The sequence below is a fragment of the Sinohyriopsis cumingii genome, chromosome 1, assembly GCF_028554795.1.
Source record: "Sinohyriopsis cumingii isolate HCF-2022 chromosome 1, ASM2855479v2, whole genome shotgun sequence".
NCBI classification, from domain to species: Eukaryota; Metazoa; Mollusca; class Bivalvia; order Unionida; family Unionidae; genus Sinohyriopsis; species Sinohyriopsis cumingii.
In genome coordinates, this window is record NC_142961.1 from 102,436,799 (window position 1) to 102,464,784 (window position 27,986).

At 34.0% G+C, this 27,986-nt stretch overlaps 1 protein-coding gene across 1 annotated transcript in view; it reads right to left on the minus strand.

Annotated features, from left to right (window-relative positions):
* Window positions 1–3,311: 3,311 nt before the first annotated feature.
* LOC149807461 (tetratricopeptide repeat protein 39B-like) overlaps window positions 3,312–27,986 on the minus strand; it is an 86,776-nt gene continuing 62,101 nt past the window's right edge. The window contains exons 11-18 of the mRNA XM_089966847.1: window positions 26,624–26,683; window positions 22,938–23,029; window positions 21,170–21,328; window positions 18,126–18,243; window positions 15,640–15,751; window positions 11,836–11,953; window positions 7,837–7,953; window positions 3,312–7,581 (exon numbers count right to left, since the gene is read on the minus strand). Coding sequence (XP_089822973.1) covers window positions 7,314–7,581; window positions 7,837–7,953; window positions 11,836–11,953; window positions 15,640–15,751; window positions 18,126–18,243; window positions 21,170–21,328; window positions 22,938–23,029; window positions 26,624–26,683 — 1,044 coding nt within the window. The 3' untranslated portion in view covers window positions 3,312–7,313. The remainder of the gene's footprint in view (window positions 7,582–7,836; window positions 7,954–11,835; window positions 11,954–15,639; window positions 15,752–18,125; window positions 18,244–21,169; window positions 21,329–22,937; window positions 23,030–26,623; window positions 26,684–27,986) is intronic.

Genomic DNA, 27,986 nt, shown 5'->3' on the forward strand with positions numbered 1-27,986 from the left:
TACATATGTTAGACATATGTTAGATCCTAGTGTCAGGTACTACTTTGCATAGATACAGTCAGATGCATATTTTAGATCCTGGCATTGAGTATTGCTTCATATGGATACAGATATATATTTTAGATCCCAGTATAGGGTACTTCTTTGATTGGATATAGGTGATACACATTTTAAATCCTGGCAATGAGCATTGCTTCATATGCATACAGACAGATATATATTTTAGATCCTGACACTGAGTACTGATTTGTATGTGTACAAACATAAAATACATATTTCTGATCCCAGTATCTTGTACTACTTTGTGTGGATATAGACAGATACATATTTTTTATCCCAGTATTTGGTACGACCTTGTTTGGATACAGAAAGATAAATATTTTAGATCCAGCACTGAGTACTACATTGTATGGTTACAGACAGACACATATTTAGATCCCAGTATCAGGAACTACTTTGCATGGATACAGACAAATACATATTTTTGATCCAACTACTGGGTACTACTTTGCATGGATACAGACAGATTCATATCTTTGATCCAACTACTGGGTACTACTTGGTATAGATACAGACAGACACATATTTCAGATCCCAGTATTGGGTACTACTTTGTATGGATACCAACATGTGTTTTATATAAGGACTTCATCTGCAAAACTATCACAACTGTATGTTAATATCTATTGACAGATCAGGTACCTATTCAAAGGACCTGAGTATGTGGCAAAGATGCACATGATCTGATCAACAAATCAATATAATATCTGGTAAAACATTATCATAGCGATGATAAATCAAACTTATCACTAATGTGTCTCTTAGGTCAACAAATCAATATAATATCTGGTAAAACATTATCATAGTGATGATAAATCAAACTTATCACTAATGTGTCTCTTAGGTCAACAAATCAATATAATATCTGGTAAAACATTATCATAGCGATGATAAATCAAACTTATCACTAATGTGTCTCTTAGGTCAACAAATCAATATAATATTTTTGGGATACATCATTTATTTAATTGGTTTTGTTGGGTTTAATACCGTCTTTCAGCAGGCTGTATATTATTAGCTGAAAAAAGATACACTAAAATAGTTATCCCAGGTTTTTTATAACCTTCATTAATTATTGTATTAAAATGCTTTGAATACCACAGTAATATTACCCAATAATAATAAGAAGAACAACTACCTCTCAAATCCAGCCATTTTAAGCCAAAAAATACATTAACCATGTCTTCTGGCTTATTTTAGCCATAAAAGTGCTAAAACATCAACTGCTTGCTCAGATAAAATTCAGATGCTGGTGATCTCTTGGATAGAATGGTGCCAAATTCTATCAACAGTGAGTTACTACTTCTGCTCAACCCTGGTTAGCACATTCTCTTAAGAAGCCTTGCAAATAACCCCCCCACATACACTTTGTGCCTTTCCATCAGTCATCTGTAGGTGTTTTTAATACAAGAAAGTATACATCATCTATGTTCTCACTGAATCTTGCTTTGCCATTATCGCTGATGAATATCAGGCACTTTGTCTTTTACATTGTATGATAAGCGGATAAAGACCATCATAATTTTCTCAATGCATCCCCTTCACTGTAAGATGAACATGATGCTTGCATGTACACACCAAGGTTTAACTCTAATAACAGAAAGCAATAGGCAAGATTAAGAGTGGGTTCTGTAAGATGCTGAATGAAGCTGGCTAAAGATTATCACCCCACTTGTTTATTCTTTATTTGTTCTATTTGTTACTTTAAAAAACAAAGGCACCCCACTTGTTTATTCTTTATTTGTTCTATTTGTTACTTTAAAAAACAAAGGCAATAAAACAAAAAATATAAAAAAATAATGCAATCTCATGTATTATTTACATGGGCTAAGCTTTCCATACCAAGCGATGAAACTTGTCAATATAACTGGTATAAACTTCATCACACAGATATTAGGTATATTTAATTTGCATTGTTTTTTGTCAGTTTTTTATTTCTTTTTTTTATTTCATTATATGCTAAGGAAAATTGTTGTTGGACTCGACCTTGTCCAAGATCAAGTTCGTTTTTTACTTGACCTGAATCACTGATCTCTTCTATTTTTGTAAACAATAGACAGCGAACTATTAGGATTATGATTTTTGCCAGATTCAAGGACATTTTGTTTACCACATTTTATATTCTAATCATAATTAAGATTTTATTTTGTAAACACCAAGAACCTTAGAACAAGAAGCCAAGGTTAATTTCCATTAGGTAATAGTTTTTAGAAAATGTTAATTGTGACCTGAGGGAAAGTAGAGGACTACGAAATCTTGTTTTTCTAGAAATTCTTCAACGGTGCTTTAAGATCTAACCAGAATCAATTGTATCATTGTTGTGTCCAGTAGTTCACTTGAGCTGGAATTTTATTTATTTAAATTATTTATTGACTGGAAATACAAAATGATCATCAAAAATAACATTCTTGGAAATAGTCTTGAATTTATAGTGAAATATTTATAAGAATATATTTGTGGACTGCATTATTGTGATCCAACAAAAACTTTACATAGGCAACCACAGGGACATCAACACAATTCCAGAGTTGGATTTAATTTGGATTTCCACTAAAGTATATTCAGAAACTGTAATCAATGTGACTTTTGTCTGTATTTATAGGATTATTTGGGATTTAATTTGCAATACTGTAAGTTACTTTTTTTTACATATTCACTTTTGTATTCTAGGCAAATAAATTATCTGTTGAATTTATACAAAGCTTGTTGCTTCTCTTTTCTATTGCTTGCTTTAAGACCACAGAGTAGAAATAAAAAGTAATGACATTTAAAGTTCACATCTTAAAAAAGCATTTGCAAAAATATATTTGTCCTGCTTGGCATTTTATTGTTTTTTATTGTTCTTGACTGGTGTAACTCTTTGGAACCTTCTAATGCAGAAAGCATTTGAATAGAGCTTGCCACACTATATCTGTGAATTTTTTTTTACCTCCCAAACACAATGTAATGGATTTTAAAGTTTGAAATCTCTTAAAACTTGTATCTCAAGTAATTTACCTAATAAAATTTATTTACCTCAACAAAGTCATGAATTTTGAAACTGTGAATCAATTTAAAATCTAATATTTTGACCCATACAGGTACTTTTCATTCCATAATTCCACTGGTCACTGCAAAATGAAGTTGCACGGCCTTTAATAAATAATGTCATGTTCCTTGTATATATATATATATATATATATATATATATATATATATATATATATACATACAAGTCATTGCATGCATTAAAACATGTCATTTAGCATGAATTGCCTCCAGCAGGGATCTTCTATTTCAGTGCTTATCACATGCAAAAGCTAACATTCAACATGGGATGCATCCAATCATCTGGTCTATTTGATCAGATACTTATTTTTTGCTTCTCACCATCTCCAAGTTGGGTTGATTTTTTTTTCTAATTCGCCTTGGTCATGCATGTCAAAGTACATTTTCTATGCCTCTTCGCCCCTACATTTTTATAATTTAAATAAAAATAGTACCAAAACTTGTATTTTCACATTAATATTCAAAGTTGTAGCCTCGCAAACCAGTTGCCAATGATCATTTTTATTCTGTTTGTTGACATAACTACCAAAGTTCTGTAAGTACTTGTTTAAAAATAATCTTAAATAAACAAAGCATCTAAAACTTCATGAACATATCTTTTTTTATAAAATTAGCAAATATATATTCAGCAAACAATATTTTGTTCATGAGAGATGGGTGACATTACAATATAGTGTTTTTTTTCAACCACTTACAGAACTAGACAAACAGCAAGTAAATATTATTCTTTTTTCATTTATGATGGAAATCATTGCAAACAAATCTGTTTTAAATAAGATAAATATATCCCTACCTTTCCATGCCCATAATAATCATAAATTGGTACAAATATGCATAAAAACAATAACAAAATTTAAATAAACACTTCTAACCACATTTGTAAAATATATCTGAACTCTGTGAAGGTCATGCTGCGTCAGCGTAAATTCAGCCGACCAAATATTTGTTATTGTGCACTGTCAGTGTTATGCAATGGTTATCTTGATTTTGATAATAATCATCCATGTTCCTGACATCATCTGTATGATCAAAATGATCCTAAAACTTTGCCTTGATATTTTTATGTCAGCATATATTATTCTGAATTCCATTCACATATCAATATTAGAATAGATAATGTAATATAAATTTTAGTCGGGCATCTTTAAAAGTTCCAGGAAAAGTATTTTCCTACCCTGAAACCACCCGCATTACCAATAACTGCACACCATATGACTGAAAATACAACTCCTTATTTTAAGTATGTAATAATCTATGACAGGTAAAAATATCATCTACATCACAAATTGTTGTGTTGAATTACTGAGCAAGCAGCACAGAAAAACATGAATCTTTAAAAACTTCATGAACATACCTAAATTTCATATCACATATTTTTTGTTCAATTATATTTTCAACAGTAATGAGCCCTTGCTGATTACTGTCTAAGCATTTTCTTTGAATGGTTTAAAATGACACATTACTGCAATATTATTCGACAAACTCTGCATCATCTGCAAGATTTCATACTTTGCCCAAATGTTTCTTACCGTCTAAAAGGTCTTTGTTCACTCCAAAAAACTCAAACACATAAGTAAATTTTTATGAAAAATGTTTTGTAAATGGTCCCATTGATAAATGGTTCCTATAGGCATGATTCAGCAAAGTTAAAAACTACTCTCATGGCATGAAATTCTAACTGGGTCATCCACATATGCAACAAAGTTAAAAACTATTCTCCTGGCATGAAATTCTAACCGGGTCATCCACATATGCAACAAAGTTAAAAACTGCTCTCATGGCATGAAATTCTAATTGGGTCATCCACATATGCAGAGAAATATGCACATCATATTTTGTTTGTCTCTCTCTAGTGTTTTTTTAATTTTTATTAATCTTCATCAAGAAGTATAAATATACCATAAATGTGTAAAACAAATTTGTAAAATTGCTGTAATGATATGAAAATCTAATTTTATCAAAAATAATTTCATGTGGTTGTTGCCTTATTATCTAACCAAGATTTTTTTTAAAAATCCATCCAAACCGCTCCGGTGGCCTAGTGGTTAGAGCATTCACCTTGGATGCGGGAGGTCGTGGGTTCAATCACCAACTGAGTCATATCAAAGACTTAAAAAAATGGTACTAACAGATGCCTTGCTTGGCGCTCAGCATTAAGAGGTTAGTGTTAGGACTGGTTGGCCTGGTGTCAGGATAATGTGACTGGGTTGGACATCATGATACATGTCTGCCGCATGATGCCACAGTGCTAGACATCACTATAAACTGCCAGACTGCAGACATCGTAGTGATATGACTGAAAAATTGTTAAAGCGCTACATTAAAAAATCCAAATCCAAATTTAAAAAATCCAAATCCAAAATGTTGCCTGAAAATCTAAATAGGATATCTTCTTTATGACCAAGCTAAAGTATGCAAATTTCAAGTTTAACAATTTTTGTGCTATTGCACTAACTGAATTTGGGATGGACAAATGAACAAACAGAAATGTGGATGTTGTGTCATTTTGGTTTTAAGACCATTTTTCAGGATAATCTATACATTGTAGCCAGTATAACTGGTGGAGGAAGAACCAGGAAAAACCATTGTAACAACCATCAGCCCACAAGAAGATACTGGTAAGGTTTCTCACATACCCACATAGGTTTAGCCCAAGACTCCAACCCAGTGGAGGTGAGATGGCAGTGATTGGTAACAATGAGCGTTTTAGACCACCTGGCCACCCGGGGCTTCGAAAAATATGGATGAGAGGAGTGAAATAATCATGGTGAGGGCATAACATGACCTATTTACAAATATCTTTTAAAGTTTGTCTCATTACAGTTGTCTTGATATTCTAATTCTAGAAATAAATAAAATTTCAAAGATTTCTGCAAATATACATCAAGTTCAATAGCAGTGACCCTAATTGGTCACAGCCACTCTGAGCAGAGTATGTGGGCTGCCTATCTCTCAGGAAATGAACTCAAGAAAATAATTTATACAGAATAAAATGTCAATGATAACAAACTTGACCTTCCAAAAATGGCATTACAGTTTCAGTGCTGACAGTATTAGCACATAAAAAAAGGTCCATGTTTTGTTCCATGTAAAGTTCAACAGGAAATCTCAATTCTTCATTAACGTCATGGATGCTCATCAGGTAGTTGCATTATACTTTCAAAGTATTTTTGTAGCTAAATAATTAGCCATGATTGTTATGCAAACTATGGGTGAGATATAAACAACTTTGTTATGCTCACATACAATAACTACCCACAAAAACATGTTTGCAAAACTGACATAATAATGAAACATGCATTGCATTTTGAGATCAAAATAATGAAAAGCAATTTCAGTCACAAAGCAATCACATTACAGAAATTCAGGGAATACTGGCCCTGTATACTGTCATTAAAGTGTATCAAGGTATAAAATGGACAATAAAAATTAAAGAATTTTTTTTTTTTTAAATTCATTCAATGCAGACATTTTGGGTTTATGTCATCAAAATATTAATAAATCAATACAATGTATGAAGAATCCATGTTTCATTTTACATTAATCTAAATATTTACTTAGAACTATTAAAGTCTGATTGGATACACTGAACAAATAAAGACCATTTTCTTCTCTAAAATATTCATTGTTAGTAGATAATTTAAAGAAAGGAGATCTCTGAAGTTTCTTTTTGACAATTATGTAGATGTTTATTAACTTTTAATATTCTGAGTTCTTGTGTCTGTTAAATTTCCTTTAGTTGTATGAGTAAAGCTAAAAACTTTCCTCATTAATCAAGTTCCTAAGTTGGAATGTTAATTATATTTTGTGTGTGTGTGTGTGTGTGTGTGTGTGTGTGTATTACTGGCACATCACCATGCAAAGGCCTTAGCAATGAAATCCCAGGTTGTAACATTATGGCAAAAAATTACTAGTCCTTATGTTCAACTGCGATAACAAACATTTCTGTCCTCAATATGATTTAAAATCACTTTTCTACAGTCAAACAAAGCTCTCAAAAATATGAGCTGATTGTGCAATGTAATATACATATGTATACCATCAGTCATGCCTGAACGCATGTGCCAATGTTATCCCACACTTCTCATCATTGTGGATACTTGTAATGGAATTAATCTCATGATCATGTGCATTCTATAATCTATTCAATGTTTGATGAAAGACACAATGACAAAACCCAAAAGAACCAATATGGAAAAATGTTATCATGAAACAAATTCTGAATTTTCATTTGCAGGGTATTTCAAACATTCCCCTTTGTCTACTTTAAGTGAACCAATTTGGTCTAAAAGTTCATCTTCATACACATCGTTGGGTGAAAAACTTTCTTGCGGTGTCACATTTCCTGGAGGTGTGGAGGTAGAAGTCTCACTCTCATGGCTGTTAGAATTTTGCCGAGCATGGAGACTGAGATTGGTGGCGTGGATTCTGAAGTGAAGCCGTGACTCCAACAGGTAACTCTTGTAGTTCTTCCTACAAAAAGAAAAGGAAATTTAAAATACATCATGCTATATTAAGTCTTTTGTGAATTAAATGGAACACACAATAGTAGCAAGAAAACCACACTAAATGACAAGGTAATGAACTTAACTACAGTCAACCTCATTTTTTAAAAAACATCGCAAATAATTTTTCTGATATAACACAATATTTTCTCTTATGATGCAGGATTTTTCAAGTCCCAAAACATTTCTTTGCTTTCCATTATAAACAGCAAGCAGAACTCACTTTGCCTTTTGAAGGAAATTTTTAACATCCTCAAACCTCTCCTGATGTAGACACAGAATGGCCTGCTCTACCACAGCATACGGTACCAAATATGTATCATGCTTTAGCTTCTTTTCACTGAAAAAAAAAGAAACAAAAGTACTGTATTTCATATTTTCGTACACCAAAAAATAATTATTCTTTTCAGAGTACAAAAAATTATGTGTAAAAAAATCATTATTATTGTACTGACTGTGTACAAAAAAATAAAGGGTTTAGACCTAAACAAGGTTTATGTGACACACAGTGATTGACAACCTAACAGCACTGATGTAAAAAAAAATATAACATTGTTTTGTCTAATGTTGCTTTCTACCAAATTATAGTTTTGTTTTTAGTAAGTACTCAAATCTGTTATACATTAATGTGTGCATTGGGGAGGGGGGACAACAGCATGTCTATGTGTAAAATTACGTCTATGCCAAGCATTTTTTTAAAAATTTGTTATAGTTGGCAAAGTATGAAGATGATCCAGGTCAAATCAGTTCATAATGTTACTTGTTACAGTTTTAGATCTTGGTTTCGGTAAATCTGTCTTCATATGAGAGAGAGAGTAAAATGGGTTACAGCAAGTAAGTAAGTACTCAAATCTGTTATACATTAATGTGTGCATTGGGGAGGGGGGACAATAGCATGTCTATGTGTAAAATTACATCTATGCCAAGTATTTTATTAAAAAATTTGTTATAGCTGGCAAAGTATGAAGATGATCCAGGTCAAATCAGTTCATAATGTTACTTGTTACAGTTCTAGATCTTGGTTTCGGTAAATCTGTCTTCATATGAGAGAGAGTAAAATGGGTTACGCAGTGGTTATCTTTATTGTTCAGTCGCCTGACAATTGTGTTATTCCTTATGTAAACACTATAAAGGCACTATTTTATTCCATTGGCAATTTAAACATGAATAAATAAATCGTTCTTTTTGTAATTACGGGATCCATTATCACTAATGGGGCACATACTATGCAGATATATTATACATCCTAATTAAATATGTTTTGATGTTTAGCTTGGTCTTTCCCAGGAAGTACTGCATTGAAGACCAGACTGGCCTCAACAGATCAAATTAGTGAGGCTCTATACTGAGAAATGAGGCTACCCATGGGGTACTGAAAATGTGTCAGACATTAGCTTGAGAACAGTATTAATGTACTGATACTTGTGCTGAAACCAGGTGGAAAAAAAAAGAAATGCCAAATGAATTTAATAAGACTATATATATAGTTATATTGGTTGTTTTGTATATCTAAATGATATATCAATATGTTTTTGAAGTCATTTGAAACGTGAACATCACTTCTTGATGCCAAAAAATAATATAAAAATATGTGGTGAAATACAGTAATTAAAGAAAAAAATTATCAATGACCTTTCTGCATGATTATAAATGACGATTATTATAGTTTATTAATCTCCTGTTTTATTATTTGATGCCTCCTGTTTTACTATTTGATGCCTCCTGTTTTACATGCCTCCTGTTTTACTATTTGATGCCTCAGTTAAGAGCTTACCCAATGTTAATCACAATTCATAACTGTCTTAGCAAAACAATATCCTGGTCATTGGATGGACCTAAATCTTACTTTGGTATATTTTTTAAGCTGTTTGAAATGGTAACCTGTCATCAACTTTTAACATAAAAAAATGAAATAAAAATAATAGATAATAAAAACAATGATCTTAATCTCTTATTTTTTGCTGTAAAACTAAAAGGGGAATAGTTTCAATCACTTTGGAAAATGTAAATGTTCACAGGAGAACATTTTTATGTACAAAAAATAAGAGGATTCTACCAAAACAATACGAAGTTTTGTGTACAAAAAATATGATACATTTAATTAATTATTATTCTTATAGCTTGATGGTGTATGAAAAAAAATTAAAGCATACAAAAAAATAAGATGAAATACAGTAGATTAAAAAAAAAAACAATTTCTTCAGTTACCAGCAGAATTTCATTACAAAGTATATAAATGATCAGTTTATTACACAATCATTTGGGCCCAAATTACTTTTTTATGGGGGCCCCGAGTGGCCGAGTGGTCTAAAGCGCTCACCGTTACGGATCACTGCCATCTCACCTCTGTCTGCGTAGGTTCGAGTCTCGGATTCGGCTAATGTGGTTATGTGAGAAAGCTTGCCAGTAGCTTCTCGTGGGTCGGTGGTTCTTTCCGGGGGTTTTCCGGGTTCTTCCTCCACCATTAATACTGGCCGCCATCTATAGCCTATCTTGTGCTGAAAAATGGCGTTAAGCCCTACAACAACTACAACAACAACTTTTTTATGTCTGTGACAGTCTCCAAAACCAAGTTTCTAACAAACAGGTGTGAATTAAGTATTTGTTCTGAAACCACAAAAGCATTCATGTGCACTATACACAGGATGTATAGTAATCTGGTGCTGAAGATCCTGGAAAGGTGCTCTGTTGCACCTCTGATATGGGTTCCAACAAGTCAAAGTGAAACCCTTCTGGGATAATATATCTCTGAGATAAAAGTTATAATATGTCATCACTGACCTCCATTCCATGACTGGGCTGATGTCAGTTAAAAAGCAGTTGATCTTAAATGCCATGCCAGTAGAGACTACGCTAACCTTGTCAGCCAAAGAAATTTATCTGGTCTTGGGTTAGTTCTCTGTATCTTAAATCAATGACCCTTTGTATCCAAAATGACAGACCCTGTGATGAAATAATGAACCTTCTTTGCTTGAGCAATAAGAACAAGCAAGGTCTAACATTTCTGATCTGCTCAGTCTGCTTCAGGAACCAATACAGAACCCTGACAGGGTCTTTTAGATTCCCAAGGGTCCAAAGAAGACAGTGGTCTCAAGACAAATGGCTAATTCACCATGATCAGAAAGGTAAAGAGTCTGGTTTTCCACGTTGTTGCATTGAGGTCTATGTGATTCAAGCAGTGGATACTGAATGGACTAAAGACTAAGGGATGAAATTGCTAGGCAGTGATGATCAGTTGATTCTGTCCAAATGGTAAATCCAATTGGAACTAGAATCTACCAAAGGTGTTGCGGACTTGATTGCATATTGTTGAAGAGGACATGACACTTTAGAAGATCCCAAAAGATATGTCAATTGTCTGAGGATTTGATTTTTGCTTGCTTTCTGATGAAACATTTAACAGTCAAGGTGACAGGAAGACTAACAGCACCCTTTCCAGATAACAACTCTTATCATGATTGAATAGCATCCACTATGTCCACAATCTCCTGGCAGCTTATGTACATTCAGTGCTCCTGCATGAGGCTGAAGTACACTCACTTAACGAGATGGCAAGAAGTGGTCACCAAGGCATCTAGGCAGATCAAAATTTATGTGGTTGATCCTTCAGTCTGATACTGCAGTAAGACGGGGAAGGTCTTCACACTTACTGAGGTGGGATTTCACACAGTCCAAAATTTTGATCACTGGGACTGGTGGGCAAAGTTGCATCCATCAGTGAAACAGAAAGGTAAATTACTGGGGTCTTGTGGTCCATTGTCACAGGGTGAGAGGGTTTGTGTGTGACACTGAGAATACACATAAGGCAAAGAGATTCATGAGATAAGATTTAACACTCCAAGCAGAGATGAGACACCACCAAGGGTATCCATAGTGTCACAGTAAACAGACTAGTAGTATATCTAAGACGAGGACACAGTGATTTCCAGGAATTCATTTTTACTGTCACCAAAGGTCTGACATGGGAATCAGGTGTCACTGAATGGGAATTTACTACTCTATTATGACTTCCACTGTAAGAAGACAACCTTCAAGCACTTTTGTTTGTAATAAATAAATAAAAATATGGTAAATATCTTCATTAATTTGGAAGGACTGGATTTGAGAGCCAATGCATATATTCCTAATGTATTATGATCAGGTAACAAATTTAAATTTAAAAAAACAACACATGTTGTCAGACTGCATAATTCCATCCTTTAACTAACCAAACTGAACTCACTTGGAAATGACTTCTAAAAAGCACTGTTCTGCCTGGAGCATCATCCCTCTTTGTTGTAGACAGACACCCTTCAGCAGCAGTGCCAGGCAGTAGTCATCCATGTAGTTATTGAATGAGTCTGTAGACAGAGACAAAAATAATGACATCATTATGTGCCAACAGAAGAAACTAAAAAGTCCTGATATGTGTCCAGCGGAAACCCACTATAACACACACTGTTATAACATGAATTCACATATAACACAATGACATCTTGGCTCCCAATATTTTTTTATTTCATCACCAGATGATAATAATAAATATTCTTTGTTGTAAATACTTAGCTTGAGGCTGTCTTAATACCTGCTGTTACATTAATCAACAGGTAGTAAAATTAGCACTTTTAGAAACAACTGCTCAGTTTCTGTTTGTGAAAATTGTTCAAAAACTTCCTAAAAATTAAAAAATAATCTTTACTGACTGAGAACAATTATAAAGGTCTTTGGACAATTACTTTTAAGTTACGCATTATCTTCAACAAATGATATTCCCTCATGCAACAGAGTTATTTGAGATAAGCTTATAATTGGCTGCATGTCCCATTTCTAGCTTAGCCCACCTCAAGGCTAAATTTGCTGAGATAGGGTACCAGTCATTAGCGCTTAGTTTAATTTTACCTGACACAAAGATTACTCCTGCTATCAAGTTCATTTAAGCTTTGCTTTTGAGGAGTAAAAGTCTCAGGTCTTTTTTGTGCCATTTTAACTCTTAGATATTGCTGATTAGAAAATACAACATGAGTGTCAAAGTACTGTGACACCAACAATATGATGCAAAGGTCCTACTAAGATTCTTGGTGACTTTTAGATTCAATTAACAGCAAACAAATGTAAATATTCAGTTATTCTCTGTCCTTTGATGCTCATGCAAGTTTTATGCCACATTAATTTACTTTATTTTGACCAGTTGGGGTTCTTGCTATCAAACCATGTGTTACACTGGCAGTCAGTTAGACTTACTTTAATTGATCACAAAGGAAAAAATAGTTTTTAAAAAAATTAATTTAATATCTCCTCACATCATAGGACTCACATTTCTTAGATCACTATGGTATGATGAGGGGGAGGGGAGCTCACATTTTTTAGAGCACTATGTTATAGTGAAGGGGAGGGGGCTCACATTTCGTAGAGCACTATGGTATGAGGGGGAGGGGGGCTCAAATTTCTTAGAGCACTATGGTATGATAAGAGAAAGGGGCTCACAATTCTCAGAGCACTATGGTATGATGAGGGGAGGGGGGCACACATTTCTTACAGCACTATGGTATGATGAAGGGAATAGGGCTCACATTTCTTAGAGCACTATGGTATGATGAAGGGGATAGGGCTCACATTTCTTAGAGCACTATGGTATGATGAAGGGGATAGGGCTCACATTTCTTAGAGCACTATGGTATGATGAAGGGGATAGGGCTCACATTTCTTAGAGCACTATGGTATGATGAAGGGGATAGGGCTCACATTTTTTAGAGCACTATGGTATGATGAAGGGGATAGGGCTCACATTTCTTAGAGCACTATGGTATGATGAAGGGGATAGGGCTCACATTTCTTAGAGCACTATGGTATGATGAAGGAGTGGGGAGTTCACATTTCTTATAGCACTATGGTATGATGAAGGGGAGGGGGGCACACATTTCTTAGAGCACTATGGTATGATGAGGGGGAGGGGGGGCTCACATTTCTTACAGCACTATCAGAATCTATTACTTTTATTTTTATTATATAGTAGTAGTTGTTGTCATTGTTGCTGTAGTTGTGATTGTTGTTGTTGTTATTTTCTGGAACATGTGATGAACAAAATTAAGTGAATGAAAATGGCATGTAACTCTGAGTTGCTCTTGTATTTACACTGTATCCTTTCAGAAAGAAAAAAGTTTGATCAACAAACCTTAATTTTAGTGGGTGCTGCCCTATGAACTCCTATTTCCTGTATAATCTTTGAAAAAAGAGTATGTTTTATGCTCCAATTTTTCCCGTTTTAAAAACATGTAAATAAAGAGTTATATTAATCCTTCATTTATGTTTGAAATATTTTTCCAAAAATAAAAAACCTATTTTTCAACTATATTATACTGCCTTATCAAATATGTACACTGCTATCAGGCATTTCTGTGCACCTAAGGTTTTTGTTTCCAATACTGAAGCAAAATGCAAACCGAATTCAAAGCAATTGACAAAAATAAAATACAGCAATGCTTACCATTTGAAAAGATGCAATTGTCACCAGAATATTCTGTTCAAAATAATATTAATTTTGGACACAGGGGATACCACCCCTCTGTTTTTCCTGACTCGCGATATGTCGGCCTATTCTGTGCATGGCTTTGAAAAGATGTAATGTTTATCCATCTTGCTACAGAAATGAAATATATTACTTTGAACTATTTCTGTCAGCAGTTCAGTCGAGTAATTAGATCAGGTTTATAGCCAGTTTTACAAAATTCAATGTAAAAATGCCAATAAATGGCAAGAAATATTAAGCAAACTAAACCGATCTTGTAAAAAAGTTAGTAAAGTTCAACATTTTATGAAAAATAAGCTATTACATGGAAGAGAAATAATAATGAATAGGATGTAAAGTGTTTACGTCTTGTTGATGGGGAAAAATTACTACAGAATTTAGAAACAGACTATACACCAGGTAATTTGTTGAGAATTTATGTTGTAACAGCAAGTAGACACGCTGGGTAGCAGACGATTTTGTACATGTGGGAAAACTTCTTGCAAAATTGGAAACTTGGATTAAAATAGCTTTGTTTTAAGGTACACATTTCCATCTTTTATACAATGTATTTATTTGTATGATTCTAAAAGATGCATAGTAAATAGAATTTTCTGGGTTACCGGTTCAAGAAGGTCATGGAGTGGGTCTTCAGATTGCCATTTAGAAATCACATTCTTATGTGCATTTCGAGTCTAAATCTGGGACATTTTTGTACACCTTATGAATATCACTTTTCTTAATTAATGTATGATTCTTCTTTCTGGATACAAAATGGATTTTTGACCCAAAATAGCATGTGATCAAATGTTTACAGAAATGACATATCGTTGTGCAGAATTACCCTACACGCAGAATAGGCCAACATGACGGTAGTTATATTTTTGATCAATATATTGCTGCACTAATAGATGTCATCTTTTTATCTGTCCGAATTGCAGAATAAGCATACAAATCTCAATCACAGAGCTATTTTTACAAATCTTGATAATTTCTACAGACAAACTTAAAACCAGATTATGTCTTCACAGTTTCATTATTTATTTAAATTCAAAGATGAACTAGTGTTGATATTAAATCATGTTATAACTAAAAAAAATATTAAAAATAATAAAGAATACTATGCAAAATATTTGTACTGCTTAAATTTATATTTCATTGATATTAGTTTTTTTTTTCTAACTAGTATAATGATGGTATTCATTTTATGACACTACTGTACAAATACCTTGATGCAGCATATCAAACATTTCTAGGGAGATCATTGGTTTTATTGTTAATGGTCATAATGAAGGCAGCTTAATTTTTACCATCAAGATTTACAGGAAAATATGTCCACATTTCAATGTCAGATGGTCAGCAATAATACTAACAATTAGATTTAGTTAGGCATATGTTTTTGGGAAAACTCCACTGATTCTGATCTGCAAAACAAGTTCAAATTATGCATGCATTATTATTCTTAATTCTGAAAATTGATGTAAAAATATATATAAGAATAAGAGAGTGGTTTCCCTTTACTTCCATTTAAAGAAAACATACCTTTAGTTGCCACAATCTGGTTGAGTGTTTTCTCTACGATTAGCAGCAAAGGTTCTAATAACTCTGGCTTCTTGCCCACAATTGAGAAACCATTCCATACAAATATCAGTTCCTGTAATACAAGAATTAACCTTATGTTTACTCATAAACATGAGTCACCTACCAACAGAAGCACATCAGAATAGCCGACTATATTCTAACTGCTAGAGAGGCCAACAGAGTTAAATCCTTGCACAGAGATATTCCACAACAGCTGACTCAAAATGGTCTGGAGAGGATCAAACCTGGTTCTGAGTCTATGATAACAAGTGTGCCACCATGCAGAGAAGGGAAATGATGGGAAATATTACTGCAATATACTATCGATTAAGATGCACCAACATACCAAGTTTCATCAGCATAGTCTCAAACCAAAGCCTGATTAGACACAATGTAACAAAAAAATGGCTGAAAATGAATCTGATTAAAGCATTAAAACTATGTCAGACAGACTAATTTTTAGGTATGGCTAAGCTACTCTCCTTGAGATGCATCCACATACCAAGTTTCATCAGCATGGGCGCAAATCAAAGCCTGATTAGACACAATGTAACAAACAAATGGCTGAAAATGAATCTAATTAAAGCATGAAAACTGTGTCAGACAGACCTATTTTCAGGTATGGCTAAGCTACTCTCCTTGAGATGCATCCACATACCAATTTTTCATGAGTGTTGGTGATGTAGAGTTGAAGATATTGAGGGCATAACAAAAGAACACACAAACAGACACATGAACACAAAAATGAATGTAGAAAGAAAGCAGTAGCAGTGAGATAATAATTTAATCTCTACTCCAATTCCTGTGAACCTACTTTTATTCATGTGATATCTATTATTAGATAATTCATACTGAATTTATATGAAATTAAATACCAGTAACTGTGGTTTTCTTTTCAAAATTAGGATACAAATCAACAGATCTGTAAAACAGAAGATCTGCAAAACTTAGAAGAGCTGCTAAATATATAAAAAATTAAAACATGAACAGATGCAAATACAGATTGAGAAAAACCATCAAATGTCCAGGTGATCATGAGCCCCCACACATGCAGAAACTGGAAATAAAACCAGGGACTGCAGAGGTGTAACAAATGTTAGAAACACTGCAGTATCTGGCAGTCCTTCCATCTCTGTTTGTGAATCTGGGTCTATATGTAATTTTATTTCTTGGAACTGATGAACAAGAATCATTTGTAAAAACTCCATGTCAAAATGCACTTTCACATATCTGGTAGAAAATGGTTCACTAGCTTCTGAGTAAAAGTTGAAAAAAGATCAATGTTGAAGTAGCATCAATGATAAATGATGACTGAAGGCCACACCATACACCCACTTTCACCTGTGCTATAACTTTCATACATTTCTGTATAAGATCTAAATTACTGATTTTGACTCTCGTCCTCTGTATTTTGAAGATACAGTAGTTTCTAGTTAATCCTGCAAATTTGAGTTTTCACAGTGTTTTTCTTGAAATAAATGTTCGTCATTTTTTTTAAAGTATCTTGTTTTTAATCAACAATAACTGTTGAATGTATCCACATTCCCATGCAAAATGCAGTGATGTAAATAAACAGAGTTTTCACTGGTAGATATGTGATATGTGCTGAAATTCTTGGATAAATATTTTTAATCATCTCTCAGAGATTGGTTATCTTGGAAAAAAGTTAACTAATACAAAAAGCAAACAAATTCATTACAAAAAAGGTTGTTTATTTTTTAATATTTACCACCACAATCATGTAATGAGCATTCAACCATTTAACATCCATTCCATACCATGCCCCTCCTGACTATCAATGTTCATCACTTAGTTGATTTTTCAGAGTTCCCTTGGTAACTTGCACCTTCGCTTATCCTGCAGTCTAAGTGGTAGTGTTTGAGGGATTTTTAACATAGCTTTAACAATTTTAGTCATATTGCTATGACGCCTGCAGAGTGCCAGTTTATAGCGATGTATAGCACTGGGGCATCATGCTGCAGACATGTAGCATGATGTCCCACCCAGTCACATTATCCTGACACGAGGCCAACCAGTCCAAACACTAACCTCCTAATGCTGAGCACCAAGCGAGGCAGCTGTTAGTACCACTTTTGTAAGTCTTTGGTATGACTCGGCCGGGATCGAACCCACAACATACTACATCTGAGGCAGATGTTCTAACCACTTAGGCCACCAGAGTGAATGCTGTAGCCTATTTGGACTCCACTGTGCATGAGTTATTGAGGGAGAGGTATGTATAAAAGCTATGTCCTACTGAATATGTCCCACTGTAAATAAAAAGTCCACTGCAAATAAAAGCTATGTCCCAGTGTATATAAAAATTATGCCCCACTATATATAAAAGCTATGTCCTACTGCAAATAAAACCTGTGTCCTACTGTACACAAAAATCATGCCCCACTGTAAAAAAGCTATGTCTAAGTGTCTGAGATTATTTTTCTCACCAGTGCTGGTAATGTGAGATGACCATTCTGATCCTGAAAGCGTTTGGCTTTATATACACAAAATTTCTCGATTGGTATGGACTTCCCAGCTATTCTCTGCTTCAGCTTGGGCACCTCTCTAGAAAAAGAAAATACAGATGACCTATCATACTAATTTTACACAAATCCATTACAACCTGATTTGAGTAACCTCTGCTAAGAGTAACAATCTATCAAATATGTCATGCACTGATTAATTTTTGTGTATAATTCACTAGGCTGAACTGTCACCTGCTAAGCATGGTCAGAAACCATGAATTTTTTTAAAATTTGAATTAGAATAATGTGATGAATGAGTGTATTGCAAAAGCAGACGTAAACAATGCAGATCTTTATTTAATACTTTTTACAAGCTGGGTAATGATAAAAGCTGAGGAATGATACAATCTGGGTAATGATACAAGCTGGGTAATGATAAATGCTGGGTAATGATACAAGCTGGGTAATGATTGTTCTGAACCAAGATGCACAAAAATATGAGGCAAAAAGTTGTTTTTTAATGAGTTTCCATTAATGTATTTGGTAAAGTATTATGTTATAGGACATAAACAAGATTAAAGATGGATAAAGACAGGTAATTTCAGTCCCTTCACTACGTTAAATGCACATGCACTGTTGGTCTCTATGACGATAATCTGCTTTGAATCGTTATTTTTCTTTTTTAATGTAAAGAGGAACTTTAGGGCAGTTAAAAGATCAAGGCAACTGAATGTTGGGTACAATTAGTAAAACATGGTGAGTAAATTTGATCACTTGCATTTTTGCCAAAAGTGCTCCAAAGTAAGTCGTATTTCAGCATTGAAGGTAAGATTATAAAAGAATGTGAGGAACTGATAATTCAGCATGCAGCTATCAATACTGTTGAAATTTATTGAAAGAATTAAAACATGAAGGCATGTTCATTTTAGTGTGTCAGATGATACCTTCATGTTAAATTTAAACTGTTGACTAGATTAGAAAATTAAAATCAAAAATTTTGTAATGCAATGCACACATATTCATATAAATATGTACCATGTGCATCATAGGAACAAACAAATTTACCTCAGCTGACATTTTCCCCATAAGTAAAATCAGTCATGACAACTAAAACTTTCAACCTGCTTTGGTAAAAACAATGTTTCCTAAAAACATCTTAATGAATATTATCAAAATAATAGTCATAAAAAAGGTTTAAAAAATTACTTTACCTAAGACGTAAACCTAATTGCAAATGTATTACTTTGGATTTAGAACTGATAGTGGCCAGAATGAACAAAACCAGGTTTTGCGCATCACCAACAATGCATAAGCTGGCACCCAGCCATCTGCTGTTCTCACTCATGTACTACACAAACAACTGATAACGGCTAACTGGAGTGAGCCACATTCTGTTGACAAAAGATGGTGAAAAGTCACAAGCAAGTTCAGTTCAAAACAAACTGGAAAATCAATTCATCAGTGGGACATGAGAAAAATCTGTCAAATTTACTGCCCATATATTGTGAGATCCATTTGATTGATGGTGTATTATGTATATATTTAACCACCAATGTAAAATTCCATTGTTTGTGAAGTAAGCAAGTGAAGCAGATGACCAGGTACCAATTTACAACAACGCATTTTAGTTTCAATTTGACTGAAAAGCCCATCAAATAAAATTGATTTTAGAAAAACTGGTGAATATGCAACAAATCTGTTCAGACAGGTTTCAATAATATTAGAATGCCAATGGATATATGAGATTCATCCAATGTGACTTAATTCCCGTTTGGCCTAAATTATTCAACATGTCACAAATAGCCTTGCAAAACCAGCAACCCTAACAAAAACTTCTAAGTAATTGCAAAGCTACCAACCCTAACAAGAACTTCAAAGTAATTGCAAAGCTACCAACCCTAACAAGGATTTCTAAGTAATTGCAAAGCTACCAACCCTAACAAGAATTTCTAAGCAAATGCAAAGCTACCAACCATAACAAGAATTTCTAAATAATTGCAATGCTACCAACCCATACAAGAACTTCTAAGTAATTGCAAAGTTACCAACCCATACAAGAACTTCTAAGTAATTGCAAAGCTACCAACCCTAACAAGAACTTCTAAGTAACTGCAAAGCCACCAACCCTAACAAGAAGTTCTAAGCAATTGCAAAACCAATGACCCTAAAAAAAAGTTCTAAAGCTACCAACCCTAACAAGAAGTTCTAAGTAAAAGAGATAACATTTTTTAAAACATACCATGCACAGGTGAAACAAAACAATTGCTTTATGAAACCTTATATTAATGATATTATGTGATAAACTGGGATACATGTTATTCAATCCTTTCACTTTACTTAACTAGAGTGATCCTGAACAATTCACACAATTCATGCAACATAGTTCTGAAGATCATTTGAAGTAGAATAATAGTTGAGGAAAATGTACTGGCACTATCACACTGTTACAAATGTCAAGTTTGAGTAGGCACTAAACTCAAATGTCACACTGTTACAAATGCCAAGTTTGACTAGGCACTAAACTCGAACAGGCCCTCTGTCACACTGTTACAAATGCCAAGTTTGAGTAGGCAGTAAACTCAAATGTCACACTGTTACAAATGCCAAGTTTGAGTAGGCACTAAACTCAAACAGGCCCTCTGTCACACTGTTACAAATGCCAAGTTTGAGTAGGCACTAAACTCAAATGTCACACTGTTACAGATGCCAAGTTTGAGTAGGCACTAAACTCAAACAGGCCCTCTGTCACACTGCTGTATAGATGGTGGTAAAATACCTGTTGATAACAACAATGATCTTACATAATTCCAACATATTTAACATGACTGTATTTGCAAGCTCTACATTTTCCAATGACCTTGTTCCCTGTAGCTTAATGTGCAAAGGTTCACCTGCTGTACCAAAGCAATTAAATTAAGACTCAGTCCAGTTCCGATATAATCTTGTATCACAAATGCAACGTTCTTGCAAAATGTTAAGAACCCCTGTAAATAAATGCTTGACAAATGAAAACACAAAGGCTTTACCCCATGAGAAAGTCTATATGTGCCCTGGTGTCCTCTGTTTGGTCTTCACACATCATAAGGAAGCTGGCCTTGAGGTAGGTATATGTGGCCTTACTCCATCGGCTCTCTTTACACAATCTCTCAGCATACTTCATCCCCATCAACCAGTCACATCGAAACCTAAAGTACAGGAAACAGAAGTTCAAGCAATAGGTAACCAAGTTTTAAAATCTGGATGAAAATGAACCTTTAAACTAAAGCTTGGAGTTCCATGGTTATAACACTGATTCACCTTACTCAGAATAAATATCACAGAACTATTGGAAATGTTTTCTTGGGGGCGGGGAGTGTGCTCTAGTACCTCTTGGTTAATACTTAAAACAACTGACACCAGTAAACTAGCTAGTGTTATTTGTTCTGCTGGGCCTTAAACAGAAGAACTTCTGTTGGAAATGCAAATTTTGGAAAAGAGAGATATTCAGGGACCATAATTCTTGTAAATTATGATGATGATGTTGAATGCTGAAGATCCAATTCATTATATAGATCTATCAACAAAACTATGCACAATAACACTAGCTGAAATCCAATGTTGCTCAGTGTAATTATTCCATGGAAAGCAAAGTTAGGAGTAACAATCAAGGGCCATAACTCTTGCACTGACACTGGAACATCTCAAATGAAACCAATTCAAGGCCTCGTCAATATGGAGCTGCATGCCCAATTTGTTTGAAATCCAACAAAGCTTAATAAAGTTATACTGTGGAACCAAAAACTAAAGAAGAATGGGATTTCTGGAGACATAATTTGTGTAAATGAATTTGTGGAATGCTGCAATCATACTAACTCAAGAACTTGTCAATATAAAGCTACATGCCAAATTCTGGCTGAAATTCAACAAAGATTAGTAAAGTTATACTGTGGAAACCAGTCTGGACATTAGAAAACTAGGAGCAATAATGCCTGTAAATTATAATTTAGAACACTTGAAATGAAATTCATTCAATGTCTGACCAATATGGAGGCACATGCCAAATATGGCTGAAATTGGTAGAAATCCAACTAATTTTGGTGAAGTTATCTCAAAGAAGCTAAAGCCAGCAGGACATGCATCTGGGGAACCATAACTCTTATAAAAGAGTCTAAACCTGTACAAAGCACATGTACAAATACCTGTACGTCTATGAAACAATGCTCATACCAGATTGCATCAGAATATTCACAGTACAAAGCACATTTAGGACTGCTTTCAGGTATGACTATGTGAATATAATGCTGTCGTGTCAATAAGACCATTTATTTAGAAGAAGCATCAATACAAAGATTTTCAAGATGCCTGCCATGGTGGTCATATTGGATTTAGGATCAGTACCACTTTTATTTTTTTACCAACAGGACATCATATGAAGTCTTATGGTAATAACGCCATGTTAATTTATTATTAATTGTCGATTGTGGCCATACTGGATGTAAGATCAGTGCCATAATCATCTACAACTAAATGGGCTTCATAAGAATTTTTTTGGTGAAAACCCCATGATGATATTATCATCCATACTAGACAAGTAATAGCAAGATTTTCCAAGTAGCTTAGGAGGAGTACCAGTAACAAACTTGTGCTTACTGGTGAACAACAGATGAATGGATGGACATGAACACCGGACAATATGCTATCTCATCAGCTCTTCTGATTTATGACCAGAGGACCTAAAAAGTATGCTTTGATGCAATACTTCCACTATCATTTCTGATTTATAAATTTGGTAACGAACAGGTAATTCTGACTCACACATGGCACCACATCAGTTCCCAGAAACACAAGTGATGGAACTGTTTCCACTCCTGCTGAGAGTCTATAGAATCTTCAAATTTCACGATTGCCTGAAATACCAGAACACATAATTTATTATTATTATTATTATCAATGTTGTTTTTTTTTGTTACATAACTGAAGTTGAACTATCATCTTATTCCCTCAAGGGATAAACTTTGCTATGTGATACTCATTTTATAAGGGGAAATTATTTTGTTGTTGTTGTTGTTGTTGTGGGGTTTAATGCCATTTTTCAGCACACAAATAGATATACATGGCGGCCAGTATTAATGATGGAGGAAGAACCCAGGAAAAACCTGGGAAGAAACACTGACCCATGAGGAGCTACTGGCAAGCTTTCTCACATACCCACATGAAATTATTATGAGTAAACTTGATCAATCTTGTAAGTTAAAAGTGCTACTTAAAATCTGTTTCTTCATTAAATTTACCTGCATCAAAAATGTAATCTGTACATGAATGTAAGAGGAAATTTACCTGCATCAAATATGTAATTTGTACATGACTATAAGAGAAAATTTACCTGCATCAAAATATGCAATTTGTACATGAATGTAAGAAGAAATTTACCTGCATCAAATATGTAATTTTATTAATAAAATCATTTTACCATTTATTAATAAATAATATGCTTCTTCATTACAGTCACAGGTAAATACAAAGTGCAAAATTATAATATAAAATTACCGTCAAACTCCAATAGATATAATATGACTAGAGGAATTGTGAGCGACCTCCTCCTGTACTAAACCCCTACTCCATTAAGGAGATGTACTTTTTTTTAAAAATTGCTGTTGTGATGCTATCATGACTGTTCAACATGCATATCTGATGATGATGACCATAATATACCCTAAATTTCACCGGTAATCCACTGCAAGAATAGTAGCAGTCACAAAATTCTCTCAAACACTGCATCCACCTCTAAGTCAAAAAGGGAAATAATTCTGATGAGAGTCCCTCGAAGGGACTGATGCTCTAATGTTCAAATAGAATTTCTAGGTATGAAAGACAAGGCAATTTCTTTGGGTATTTTAAATCCTGAGTTTTGATACCATCTCTGATATTCTTGAGCAACAGGATTTTCAAATTAGCGACTGTGGAAACCATACTGAAAAAAAGAACAGCACCATTGTCATTCAGGACAAATTAGACACCATTTGAAGACCTTTGGTGAAAATCCCAAGGAAACATCACCATCCATTCAGAAGAATTAGTAGTCTCATTTTCAATGTGTTCATTATGGCAATGGTAATCAATATATTTACAAAATTTTAACCATCAAGAACTGGGTGACCAGTTGTACCAACGAAATTGTCATACACTGCATCTAGCTACAATTACAAAAGGGGTAATAACTCTAATAAATATGGCAGGAGCAAAATGATTGGTTGATATTCACGTATTCATGTGATGACCATACTATTTATCAACTATCCAAGGCAATCATAAATATTTGCAGGAAAAGTTGTGTTAACAAGTCTGCAGCATTAGACTCTAAAAAGGGCAATAACTATAACAAGAATGAAAGAAGCAAAATGATTTGTTGATATTGGCATCATATTTGGTAAGTTTCATGTCAATCAATCAAAAACTGGAACTACCTGTGCTAATAAGACTGTGATATGCACTGTATTAGGACTCCCGGTACTAATTCAGTTCCCACAGTAAACCTATGCAAACATTAAAAATTCAATAACTTAACATTTTTGAGTGCTCATGATCAAACCTATATTTATCAGTATAGATGAAACCTGGATGTCAGCTTCTGTTAGAGGAAAGGATATGAACTGCAGCATTTTCTGGACCTGCATGTGTTTGAAACATGTGCTTTTAATTCCGCACCAAAGAGTTAGTGTTCCAAACTCAAGACTGTTAAAGGTCTGAAATTCCATCAATAAAACAATGTCTCTATTTTATTTTTACTTACAACTAGGATAAGCTCTCAAAGATTCTTTTTCCAAAAACAGAACTTACACTATTAACCAATCCTGTCAGCCAAACCCATATATACTCTATTTTAAGTTCACCCATGTCCAGGCTGGTTCATATTTTTTCATATCATTAGTACTGTGTGTCTTATTAAGCAAAACTGTAAGAAAGGGCAATAACTCTAACATGAATAAAAGGAGCACAGTGATATATCAAAATGATCCTATTCAGGTGATGACCATAATATTTACCAATGTTCCTGGCAATCAATTAAAATCTGCTGGACTCACTTTGCTAATAAGATTGTCATACACTGCATTGAGTTACAGGACCAAAAAGGCAATGTGTTGAACACAAACTTCAGGAAGAAAGTGGTCTGGTGAATTCACATCTTCAGGCAATGGCTGAAATATTTACTAACTTTCATGGCAAACCATCAAAACCTGTTAGACTAGTTGTGCTAACAAAATTGTGTCATGCTGTAAGACAAAAAATGCATTATCTCCAGCAAAAATCACAGGAGCAAACTGATTTGTCAACATGTTCATCTCCAGGTGATGACCATAATATTTATATCTGTCAATATGTACATCTCCAGGCAATGACCAAACTAATTATACTTGTCAATATGTACATCTCCAGGCAATGACCATAATATTTATATCTGTCAATACGTACATCTCCAGGCAATGACCATAATATTTATATCTGCCAATATGTACATCTTCAGGCAATGACCATAATATTTATATCTGCCAATATGTACATCTTCAGGCATGACCATAATATTTATATCTGCCAATATGTACATCTCCAGGTGATTATCATAATACTTATATTTGTCAATATGTTCGTCTTCAAGTGATTACCATAATATTTATAAAGTTTTATGGCTACCTATGAAATCCTGGGTGGGGGCAAGTTTGTTAGCAACATTGTTCTGGACAAATGAATAGATGGACAGAAACAGGATTATTGTATATCCCTGTCTCTAGTGGCAGTATAAAATTCTGCAGTGATATAATCAATAATGAACTGTTAGAATCTTTAAAAAAACTGTTATGGCAAGTTACTTCTAAAACTGAGAGTCATATTAAATGGTGTCTGTTTAAAATTTTCCAAACTGCTTTGGGTTTGAAATTAAAACTGTTGTGTTTTAAGTATTCTAGACATTAGTGGCAGTTACAGTGCTAGAAACATCCATTCTATCTGCCGTACTGTTTTGTTGTTGTTGTTGTTCTTGTTGTTGTTGTAGGGTTTAATGCCATTTTTCAACACAAGATAGGCTATGCATGGCAGCCCATTTTTCAACACAAGATAGGCTATGCATGGCAGCCAGTATTAATGGTGGAAGAAGAACCCAGGAAACCCCGGAATGAACCAATGACCCACATGAAGCTACTGGCAGGCTTTCTCATGTACCCATACTGGCCAAGCCCGAGACTCAAATCCACATAAACAGAGGTGAGATGGCGATGATTCATAATGGTGAGTGCTTTAGACCACTCGGGGCCTGGCCGTACTGTTTTATCTGATGCAAGTACAGCTTCATTTGCAATGGTAAAGCCACCATAAAATTCTACAGTCAAAACAATAAATTCCTTTGCAAGTTCCCCAAGCAATATTTGCTTTCACAGGGCATTTTGTTCTATGAATTTCATTGTATTCATGAAACAGTTTCCGATTCTCATAGCCTAGAAATATCTTACCTTTTCTATATTCCCACATACTTCTTCTATCCTGCCAGCAAAGAAAAGAAACATTGCCCCCTGAAGAAGAAAAATAAAGATTACCACATTAGTGCAAGACCTATGAAAAGTAAATTCAAACAGTATTACACTGTATTTGGAAAGAATAATTTTCTTTTTCCTGCCTTTTTTTCAGTAACTCATGTTATTTTTAAAAATAGGAAATTTGTACAAATTTGAATGCCTATTTAAATAATTGGGTTTTCTATCCTGTTTGGTAAAAAAAAACCAATATAAAAATATAAAACTTTGTACTCTCTTAGGGTATAAAATATAAATCAAAAGAACAATTTCAGACTTAAAAATGAATAAAAGCATTAATTTTATCAGCACAAATAACTCCTATTAGCAAATCTGCAGACATTTTAATGTACCAGCCTTAGAGCAGGAGAATGAATGTTGATATTGTATTTCTTTTTTAACTTATACACAGCCATTTTTATTGTTTTAATTTAATGGGAAGATAGCGTACAATTTTCCTAGAATTAATATTAGACATAAAACTCTTTATTATTGCACAGAAATTTGTCTGAATATCAGAAAACAGTCTTTAAAACTAAAAACAATGAAACATTAACTCATTTTTAGAAACACACAACACAGATATTATGATTAATAATATTGCCATTCATAAAAATGCTTTGAAAGGAATCCTATGATTGCTGAATGGACAAATACAGGTTTTTATCTGCTGTAATTTGTACATGTATAGATACATGATGTAGATGTAAATCTACCATATATAATGTGTTGTTACACTGGTGCTAAAACAAATACCTGATTTTCCTATTAATATTCATATCGTATATACTTGCTTATAAGCTGAGTCAAGCTGCAAACAACAAAGATCCTAATCTGATATAGCATAATGTGCCTTCAGATCAAGGTCAATGCTGTTTGTTCTACTGATTACACCTAACATACTTCACAGATCCAAATCTGCAGGCACATTATGCAATGGCAGATCTGGTTCTGCAGACTTTGCAGCTGGAACTATCTTATAAGCTAGTATATATGGCAGCCTGTATTCATTTTATATTCAAATATTCATTGTGATGTCATTGTGAAATTGTCACCATTGTCAAGGTAGACACAGGTCAAGTCAGAGTCCACAAAGCCCGAGTTTTTTAAATATTTTGTAAACAACTGTCATCCATCCTGTAGCTTGACTTGTCATCAAGATAGCTGAATTACTAAGCTACATAAGTTTCCACAGATTAAAATAAAGCAGATACCATATTAGAAAAACTAAAAAAATCTGCAATTTTTGTATTTGTATAATTACTAACAACCAATGAAAATGGAGATGCATGGGAAAACTATC